Raw genomic sequence first — 11,105 nt, 5'->3', positions numbered from 1 at the left:
GTCTTTTAGTATCTCTTCTCTGGGTACCCCTGAAGCTATCTGGGATTGTGTATGAGACAACCAAAGTTTTAAAGATCTGGCTGCGGCTGTAGATGCGACAGCTGGTTTAAATGTTAGTGATGAAGACTCCCATGCTCTTCTTAACAGATTATCCATTTTCTTATCAATGGGGTCTTTTAAATTTCCAAAGTCCTCAAACTGGAGATCAGATTTTCTAGAGACCTTAGAAAGAGCGGGATCTAATTTAGGTGACGGCCCCCAGAATTTCTGGTCATTAGGGTCAAACGGATATTTATTGGCAAGAGACTTGGGCCAGAATGCTCTCCTCTCTGGGTTATCCCATTCCCGTTTAATCATATTCTTCAGAGAACTATGTACTGGAATGAAAACAACCTCAGGATCAGATAAACTCTCATACATATGATCGAGGGGTGATAGAGTCTTTTCCTCAGTCTTAATACCCATGGTATCACGCATAGCTTTAAGAAATAACTTTAAGGCATCAGTTGCAAAGGCAAATTTATGAGGCTTATCAGTGTCTAACTCCTCTCCTGAAGGAATTTCCTCAAGAGACGATATATCCACCTCTCCCTCAGATAATTCTGAGTCCCCTGAATCTTCACCCCTCTTTCTTTTTTGTAAATTTACGGCAGAGTCCTGCCCTGGGGGAGGTTGAGGTGTAACCGTGACATCACTACTAGATGTAGAAGGATGAGATGGAGGCACCATAGGAGAAGGAATAGGAACAGTCCCAGCAGCTGGAATGTTTGCCTCCTTAATAGCTTTAATGGCAGTAGCCATTTCAGAACGCATCCATCCCATCAAATCTTTAAACACCACGGGTGATTCTTTCTTCATAACTTTGTCAATACATGTTTGGCATAATGATCTACATGAAGAAGAGGATATTTTCCCGGCACAGATGGCACATCTTTTATGATCAGACTTCTGAGCCTGTTTTCCCTTGTCACTCTTATCAGCCTTGTCAGTTGGATCAGATTTGTCTTTATCCGTTTTAGGAGCATTAGGCTATAAAAGAGACAAAGAGAGAGTGTAACTAACCAGCCTCTTATATAAAAAAACTATTTATACATATATGAAAAAGGAGTCAGCAGATGACACCAACCAGAGAGGCTTCTGAGCCAGGCTCCACAGATCTGGTGGAGGAGGATCCAGCGGCAGTTTCCATGGTCAGGGAATGGATTCTGACCAGGAACTGAGCTTTAAATAAGCCGCCCAATTATGCCACGCCAAGGTAAGCCGCGCCCCCCCTGACAGAGTGCGCTTCCAAAATATGAACCCCCCGTACAACTGCTGCTGTACCTATAGTTCCTCCTTACCTTATGGGCAAGCGAACCGCTCCCTCACCGCCGGGCTCTGGGATGCAACGCGGCTCACTGCCCTCTGAACGCTGGATAGGCTTACCCGCGGTGACTGAGTGACGTTATCCGGCTGGCGCGATCACATGATCGGCCTCTTCTTCCGCCGGAAGTGCGTCAGACGCGCCTGTGCGCGCGAGATCCGATGGGGGAAACTATTCGGCCGCAGCTCCGGCGCACGCCGGGTCCCTGACCCGCGATACTCGGCCTGAGTCGTGCAGCAGCTCCTGCCTTACAGACATGGTTGGCTTCAGCTCCCCTGTAGCGTCCTGTGTGGTGGACAGAAAACAACTGACGATTTACTGTGAGTTCCCTATTTATATATGCCTGCCTAATGAATATGCAAATGTCTGTGGTATTTTTAGCTTCCTGTCCATTTGAAGTGGGGAAGGAGACAAGTCTCATGGGTGCTGTCCGAGGACGTTCCTGGGAAACAGAGTTGTCAACATTTGTCCTTTACCAGCACGTCTGTTGGATTCGCACCAGTAAATGGGATGCTATGAGAAAGCAAAATGCTAAACTGCAGGATAATCTCTCGGAGCGAAAACTATGTGCTACACGATGCATCCGCTCCAGATGGACAGTGAACACCAATGGAGCAGTACACCATGCATCTGATGCATAGTCTGTTCCACAGGGCTGTGGATTCCAAAGAGTCGCAGACGGAGCAATTTTTCGGTACCAGGCGTCTGAGTTGGTGGTTTCATAAACTGATGATTTTTCTACCCACTTCAAAGTCCTTGCCAGGGCTGTGGAGTTGGAGTTGAGGTGTCGGAGCAATTTTGGGCACCTGGAGTCGGTGGTTTCATAAACTGAGGAGTCAGATTTTTTAATTTTTTTACTCACTCCATAGCCCTGTTCCAGCTGCCTGGCTCACAGTGTGAACCGAGCCTAACTGCGGCAAATTCAATGGTTATAAGTAAAGTTATAAGTGCTTTCTAAACATCACAACTTTCCTTGAGCTGCACTCACAGCACTCACCAGGACTGTCCATCCTGATAGGTTTGTGGCTTTGCAAGGAATCCTATCCTAACATTTGTATAATGCTTTTCTCGTGTTGGACTCAAAGCCCTCAAGAGCTGCAACCACTAAAGGAGCGCTCAAGGGGCCACCCGGCAGTGCTAGGGAGTCTTGCCCAAGGACTTTTTATTGAATAGGTACTGACCCAAACCAGGATGCAAACCCTGGTCTCCCATGTCAAAGGCAGAGCCCTTAACCAGTACGCTATCCAACTAGGACAGGGAAGGTTAGAGTTGACAAAGAGTCACGGAGTTGTGTTCCAAGTCCTTCGGAGTCACGCAAAGGGGATGTGGAACTCGACTTTGCGACTCTCTCAGCTCCTATTGGTGATAAACTGCTGTGCACAGCATTGTCCGGGATTCCAAAACATAAATGCAAAACTAACAATAACTATCGATTCAATTTTATCGTGTATGCCCACCTTAAAGTGGATCCGAGGTTAACTTCTACTCACTGCATAATTGTGTTCCTTACATATAGTTTATAGGGCATTCCTCAAGCCAAATACTTTTTTGTTTTTGTTGTAATACTCTAATTCCCTAAAAACTAAATAAACCACGCCCACAGGTTTTCAGAGAACCGTGGCAGTAGCAAGGGCACATGGGAGCTCAGTCTGGGCAGGAGGAGGGAGAGGTGTTACTAGCCATTGATTTCAGAGGCAGAGGGGAGAAGGGGGGAGGGGGGATTAGGTTTTTTTCACAGGCTGAGTGCTCAAGATACAGATAAGCCTGCCTCTGTGTAATGTTTACAAACAACATGGCTGCTGTCATTGTATCACAGGAAGAAATAATCATATTCTATTAAAGCTGTTTGCAGCTAGATTTGCTGTGTAAACTATCTAAACTTTAGGTAAGATATATAGAACTTTAGATAAGATATATAGATAAGTTACTTGTTATAGTTAGTTTTTCATCTCGGATCAGCTTTAAGATTCTTAGAATCTGCTTCCGTTGGAAAGCTTTTGGTTCCATCTTACAACTGTTCAAGGATCACTGAGCATGAGGGTTCAGTATATATGAGCACCAGCGTCAGTGTCCAGTGCAGCCCCAGGCACTTTCTGCCTTTCAAAGGAACCCATCGCTACCTATAGGTGTAGCCACACCTCCTAGACACTAGAAAGACTATACAACTCATCTGCAAGATTGCCCCATTGCTCCTCCCACACTACTCTCCCACGGCCCCTCCCACTGCCTTCTCTTCCCACCTAAAGAATTCTGCATTTACAACAGAAAACTATTCTGTATGTTTAAGGGATGAAATAGATGCGAAGACGGGACCATGCATACCAATGGAGCCTTTAGCAGCGATGGCGACAGCTTCCAGCAGAACTTGGACAATGCCGGCCCGTATACGGGGAGAATCCCTCTTGTGTAAGTCCAGGTGCCCCAAAATCTGCTGGATCACATGATGAGAGTACTGTGCCTGGAAGATACAGAGGACACAAGGTCATCTAACACACAGTATAGCAGGATGCTAGTACAACAACAAGTAACCGCCAAATAGCTCTACTGGATCTACTACTAAAGGTGGGTACACACATCAGATAAAAGTCTTTGGAAAATGAAAGATCACAGACCAATGTTACCCCCTTCCATGTAGTATGAGAGCCATACCTTCACAGTCTATTCTATGGAGCTGAACTCCACATCAGATAAAAATCTTTGCAAGATGCTGCACACAAAGATGCTGCACACATGCAATAGATCAGTATCTGCAAAAGATCCGTTCCTGCAAAATGCATTCATAGTCTAGGATATCTGCAGATCTCATGCATACCTTGTTTAAAACCTGCCTGGCGTTTTGATTCCTGCAGCCGCACTTTATTTTTGCCCAATTTTTTTTTTTATCATCATGTAGCTAGCCTATCGCTACCTACATGATTCCCTGCTCCCTCCCTTCCACCCTTACGATCACCGCTGGCGTAAAGACCCATCCGGAAATCCCATTCTGAACGGGCTCTCCTTTAGGGCTACCCCCCGCACGGAGTGACGTCATCAACGTTGTGACATCACAGGGAGTCCAGATTCACCCCATAGCGCAGCATGGCGGCGATTGGCCAGGCTGCGCAGGGGGTCTGCGGGGGGGGGGCACTTTCGCGGCAGGTAGCGGCGCATCAGCGGCGATCAGGTAAGACATGCAGCTAGCAAAGTGCTAGCTGCGTGTTTTTTAAAAAAATTATCCAAATCGGCCCACCGGGGCCCGAGCAATCCACCGTGGCGTTACTGCCGTAACGCCCAGGTGGTTGACAACCATCTGCAGATCTGACAATTATCTGCACCCATCCTGGATGATCTGATCTGCAGATAAATGTCTGTTAAACAAGGTGTGTATGACGATCTGCAGATATCATAGACTATGAATGCATTTTGCAGGAACAGATCTTTTGCAGATACTGATCTGTTGCGTCTGTACAGCATTTGTGTGTGCAGCATCTTGCAAAGATTTTTATCTGATGGGGAGTTCAGCTCCATAGAATAGACTGTGTAGAGTATGGCTCTCATACTACATGGAAGGGGGTAAAATTGGTCTGTGATCTTTCATTTTCCAAAGACTTTAATGTGTGTACTCACCTTTAAGCCTCATCTACACGCGCAGATGAGGCGGCGATGTGGCTTATCAATCAAGCCGCTGATGCGGCTCGATTGATAAGATCCGACAGGACGAATCTCCCCACCGCCGATTACCTGCTCGTTCCCCGCAAGGGGACAATGGCAGGGAATCGAGCGGAAGATAAGCGGCGCTGGCGGGGGACGAGCGGGGAATCGCATCCGACGCACGCGCGAGCGGGGATGCGGAAGAGGCGATCCGGCGGCTAATCGAGCCGCCAGATCTGAGCCTCATCAACGTGTGTAGATGCGGATTTAGACTGCAGGAATACAGACAGGGAGTATTGCATGCCACTGACAATCGCCACCTGTGAACTCACTCACCTGAATGGAGTACATAATAATTTTAAAACAGGAAACCGCAAACTCGTTGGACTCCCAAAGTCTATGGTGGTCTAAGTGCCTGCAGGAGGAAAAACACAATTGATCAATATCTTAAAAAGGGAGACTGCACAGAAAACAAAAACAAAAAAACCTTCTGTTTGCACAGAGACACAATGCGATTGAGACCTGGAACCCACTACAAAGCACAAATCGTTATTGCAATTTCTAGCGGTTTTTAATTAGCCTTTTGTAAGTTAATGTCATGAGCACTTTTTGGCGATTTTGGTTGCGATTTTAAAAAGTGTACATTTTTTGCCAGCGATTGTGTCGCGATTTGCTTTTAGCGTTTTTAATTCCATTTGGCCCTTTCAATTTTAATTGTTTTTTTTACAGTGTGCAGTAATTCAAAAATGCTAGCAAATCGCTCTCTATAGCGATTCATGAGCAATTACGCCAGCGTTTATACACTTTACATTGCAGAAACGCAAACGCCAACGCTCAAAAAATGTTGCATGTCCTGCGTTTGCGATTTTGCTTATCGCAATCGCTCCAGTGGAATTTGGCCCATCCATTAACATTAGCTGAGCGTTTAGGGAAATCGCTAGCGGTTTGAAACGCTCACTAAACGCTCGGAGAAAAAGGAAAAAAAATAAATCCCGCTAGTGGGTTGTAGCCCTCACTCTGGTTAGACATTCATTTAAAGCGGACCTGAACTCAGAACTTCCTCTCTGCTGTAAAAGATACACAAAAGCATAATAACCTTTAAAGAAAAACATTTCTGTGTTACAGCTGATACAAATCGTGCAATACATCTGCAGTGTGTCTATTTCCTGCTTTCATGGAAGCAGACATATTAACATCATGTGCTTTCAAATGATCTTATCTGCTTCATCTGCCTTGGCAGTCAGGTGACAGGGGAGAGATCAAATTACAACTTGTGATTAGTCACATATGAGGGGGATTAATTCTCTAAATACATACAGGGTGAATGTCTCTTATTATTTTATAAACCGCCAACATATTCCGTGGCGCTGTACAAAGCGGGAAATCAAAACAAGGGGTACATAATGATATACATAATGATACAGACATACATCAACTATGGACACTGGTACAAATTACAGAACTGGTGATTACAATGACTGTTGTAACATGATGGATAAAATGTATAACAGAGTGCAAGCTAGGAAAAGAACAACAAAATCCGAGATACAAAAGGGTGAAAGCCCTGCCTCTGTTTTCCTTCTATCCTGTGCAAGAGTTCAGGTCCACTTTAAAGGGAACCAGAGACGAAGCACCATCATGTATTTTACTATATATATATATATATATATATATATATATATATATATATATATATATATATATATATATATATATATATATCAGTGGGAACATTAGAGAAAACACCTACCTTGTTCTGTTTCATTCTGCACTGCACAGCTTGCTTCTAATCAGCCCTGATAAATTCCCCGACTGAGCATTCCGTCTGGCTTTGCTCAGGAATATTTATAGCTCAGTCTGTGTTCTCTCATGTCTTTTCAAGTCCAAGCCTGCCCCCTGCTGGCTCTGCTCAGGAATCATTATAGCGGGGTCATTATAGCAAAGCCAGACTGAATGCTCAGTCGGGGATTTTATCAGGGCTGCTAAGAAGCAGGCTGAACAGTGAAGAATGAAATAGAGATCAGGGTAGGAGTTTTCTCTAATGTTCCCACTGATATATATGGTAAAATACATGAGGGTGCTTCGTCTCTGGTACACTTTAAAAAGAGACACTAAATCTGGACTCCCAGTTGCTACACACTTTCGGTCCAACGGACACAGCATGGATGATCTTCGTGTCACTGCCCTGAAGGGCGGCTTCAAAACGTCAAATGACCGATTAATAGCAGAAACAAAATTTATAAATTGGTTCAAAGCTGTGGAGAAGGGTTTGAATAAGGACAACAATTTTCTATATTGGTATGAGATTGATGATATTTAAACTGTCTCAACCACTCTAGCTGAACTTGTGAACTAAGAATTTACGATACCTCTGGGTCAATCCTAATACCAGGTCTGTGAGCAATGGAGTAAACAAGGATCCTTATCTTACCCCATTTAGATGGTCTGTTTGAATTAAGGCATCTTAATGACGTATTTATGCTTGAAAAAAAATATCTGTTTTCCCTTTTGATGTTGCATGTATATAAGCTGTCTGTACCACCAGCTTGCAAACTAACAGGATGTAAACCTGACGAAGGCTGCAAGGCCGAAAGCTTGTTTGTTCTTATTCATTTGTAGTTAGCCAATAAATGGTATCATCCTGATTTAAAACTTCTTGCTTTTACTGATGGCTAACACGGTAAAATACCCTACTGCTACTACTAAAGCAAAAAAATGATATAATGATTTGTATGTGTAGTGCTGCTAAGAAATAAAACATTAGGAGCAGAGACATAAGTCTAATATTGTTTCCAGTACAGGAAGAGTTAAGAAACTCCAGTTATCTATGCAAAAGAGCCATTGAGCTCCACCACTTTTAAAGTCGCAGAGAGCTCCGTCTTCTGAAGCTTATTATCTCAAGTGTCTGTCACTGTATTGTTTTTTTCTCTCCAGAGGATAGTTCAAAAGTTCACAAGACTGCTCTGTAAAATCATTTAGAATGCTGAGTAGTGTGTAAACTGCAAATATTAGAATGATGCAATGCTATTAAAAAAAAAAAAAAAAAAAAAAAAAAAAACAACAGTATATAACTGAATATAAAAATATGAGAATATTTTCTTTGCTACTAATGTTCTAGTAATTATCCGTACTACACAACCAATTCTTTATATCATATTTTTTTTCCGCTTTTTTTCCCCGTCTCTTACAAAGCTTTGCTTTTTAGCAGGTTGACTCTTTAAGCTCTTTTAGCCCCTTATACTTTCCTAGTGGTTCTGGGTTACCACGAGCTTTCTGGGTATTCTGTAGTACTGGTAAAAAGCCCTATCCCATAAAGCAATCCATAGCATGCACTGATGAGGACCCTCCCTAGCTAATCCTGATACTGAATAAGCAGTTGTGGCACAAGTTAAGTGTATTAAAAAGCATTAACAGTGTGCTTGTTTTATATCAGTGAACAGATGTATAGAAAAGCAAGGATACAGATGTTGGCAGCAGAAGTCGTCAACGGCCTGAAAAAGCACGATCGATCTGTGCAGCAAACCCATACTGCTATTTCAAGGTTGCAGCAAGCACACACTGCTACCTGAAGATCACGGCAAGCACACACTGCTACCTGAAGGTCACGGCAAGCACACACTGCTACCTGAAGATCACGGCAAGCAAACACTGCTACCTGAAGGTCACGGCAAGCACACCCTGCTAACTAAAGGACACAGCAAGCACACACTGCTAACTTAAGGACACGGCAAGCACACACTGCTAACTCAAGGACACAGCAAGCACACACTGCTAACTCAAGGACACAGCAAGCACACACTGCTAACTCAAGGACACAGCAAGCACACACTGCTAACTCAAGGACACAGCAAGCACACACTGCTAACTCAAGGACACAGAAAGCACACACTGCTAACTCAAGGACACAGAAAGCACACACTGCTAACTCAAGGACACGGCAAGCACATACTGCTACCTAAAGACCACAGCAAGCACACACTGCTACCTGAAGGCTACAGCAAGCCACTGTTTTCTTAAAATTAAATCAAGCACACACTGCTACCTCAACGCTACAGCAAGAACACAATGCTAACTCAAGGACACGACAAGCACACACTGGAAACTCAAGGACGCTGCAAGCATGCACTGCTACCTGAAGGCCACGGCAAGCACACACTGCTACCTGAAGGCTACAGCAAGTCGACAGGGCCACAGCAAGCAACTACTTTCTTAAAATCAAATCAAGCACACACTGCTAACTCAAGATCACAGCAAGCATTGATTGCTACCTGAAGGCCACAGCAAGCACACACTGCTTCCTCAAAAATCACAGCACTCACATGCTGTTGCTTCAAGCTCAAGGTCACAATTGTCACGTACTCTAGATGGCAGCAAGCAATCACCATCAATTTAGTTTTTGCACTATTAGGGATGATTTAGTCACAGAATTCTCTGCATTATCCTTTCAGTCAGGGCCAATTACCAAAAAAACCCACCAAAAAAACCCCACCAAAAATACAGTGGGGTATGTTATAGCCACCCCTCCCAGCCCAATTAGCTATTCTCATTCTGCACATGCCACAGTGCGCTGAAGGCAAGACTAAAAGATATTTTAAGGTTTTTAAAAGAGGGACTCCTCACTTTAAAAACTGGACTAGCACCTCAGAGCCGAGGCTATTAAAATATTGAGATGTGGCCTAGAGAGAGAAAATGGATCTTTTGCGGTAATTGGCCATAACGACAAGAATCAGGGGGCAATACAAGCATCGGGGATAATGGAAACGTAATTACAAAGCGGCTTCATTAAAGATAGATAACTGGCGGAGCGCAGAGTTTGTGTGCGTCCGTTTTTGTTTTCACGCTGTGAAGTATCGCCATAGCGCGGTATCAAACAATGCGCCGCTCTCTAATTAATAGCTGGTGAAAGCGGAGCATGCTGGGAGGCCACTCTTCAGTCCCCACCACTGAAAGGAGGAACCGAAGCACTTGGGAGGTGGAAAAAAGGGAAATACATTCACAAAGAGCGGACCGGGATTCACAAAATGAAAGGCCGACTGTTTTCAAAGGAGCGCGGCGCACAAGGAAATAAATGATACCGCGTCTGTACAGTCATTATTTCACTTTTTTTTCTTTAAAAATGAAAATACGGCAGCAGCAAGGCTGGATTTATTATTTGATATTGTAAAAAAAAGTAATGATAGCCATGCAAAATAGAACTACATTTATAAAAACAAAAACAAAAAAAAAAGCAATTTTATTCATTGTTTAGTCAGTGTTTGCCCACTTTAAAATCTTTCCTCACAATGATTTTATCACATGCTGCGACATCTTTACTGCTGGCAGGTGAATCATAGCAGAATGTAGGTTTATGTATGCGTGTTGCAGAGTGAGCAGAAACACCTGGTCTCCTAGGGTGCTCTGGGGCAGAAGGCTGCATGACATCATAGCCTAGGCTTAAGGTGCGTACACACATGCGACTATAGTAGTTTGTAACGATCGTTCCTCGATCTTTACCAACGACGATCGTTACAAAAAACGAACCACCGACTATTAAGGCAAACGACGAACGAGCCAAATCGCTACAAAAGAAAGTTCTGTCTCGGCGGATTTTAACCAACGACGATCGTTTGCAAAAGTAGTACATCGTTGGAAACGGTCGTTCGTACTAGGCTTGACATGCGCATTTCACTATTTCTCTGTGAAACTTCTCATTTTTATGCGCAGGCGCAATAGTTGCTACGTGGTGTAACGTTCGTTCTAACGATCAGATCGTTACACACCTTTTAAAACTATCTTTACTTAGGTCGTTCTTTCATCAATTAAAAGTTCGTTCGTCGTTCTCAACGAACGATCGTTGTCGCATGTGTGTACGTAGCATAAGAGTCACAGGGAGGGTGGGGTTAAACACCAATACACAGCAATGTATGCATAAAAGAAGGGTTTCTGATGCTGAAACCAAAATAATTAAAGAGGTCCTGTATAGAGATGGCCCGAACTGTTTGCAGGCGAATCTCTATGTGGGCAGTACTACTTCCGGGTTGCTATGACCCGGAGTAGTACGACTGCGCTGGCCCGGCGCGTCTTTGATCGCGCTCCCGTTGCCGGGCACTCTCTGCGCATGAGCGTGATGTTA

The 11,105-nt window shown here is 44.0% G+C and overlaps 1 protein-coding gene across 2 annotated transcripts in view; it reads right to left on the bottom strand.

The window, feature by feature from the left end:
- Positions 1–11,105, bottom strand: part of EFR3A (EFR3 homolog A) — a 180,765-nt gene that overhangs the window by 69,778 nt on the left and 99,882 nt on the right. For both annotated transcript variants that reach the window (XM_068238034.1, XM_068238033.1), the window contains exons 9-10: positions 5,330–5,408; positions 3,686–3,821 (exon numbers count right to left, since the gene is read on the bottom strand). In XM_068238034.1, the coding sequence (XP_068094135.1) occupies positions 3,686–3,821; positions 5,330–5,408 (215 nt within the window). The remainder of the gene's footprint in view (positions 1–3,685; positions 3,822–5,329; positions 5,409–11,105) is intronic.

The sequence above is a fragment of the Hyperolius riggenbachi genome, chromosome 5 (assembly GCF_040937935.1).
Source record: "Hyperolius riggenbachi isolate aHypRig1 chromosome 5, aHypRig1.pri, whole genome shotgun sequence".
NCBI lineage: Eukaryota > Metazoa > Chordata > Amphibia > Anura > Hyperoliidae > Hyperolius > Hyperolius riggenbachi.
The sequence above is the reverse complement of the archived record's forward strand: the minus strand, read 5'-3'. Positions and strand labels throughout refer to the sequence as shown.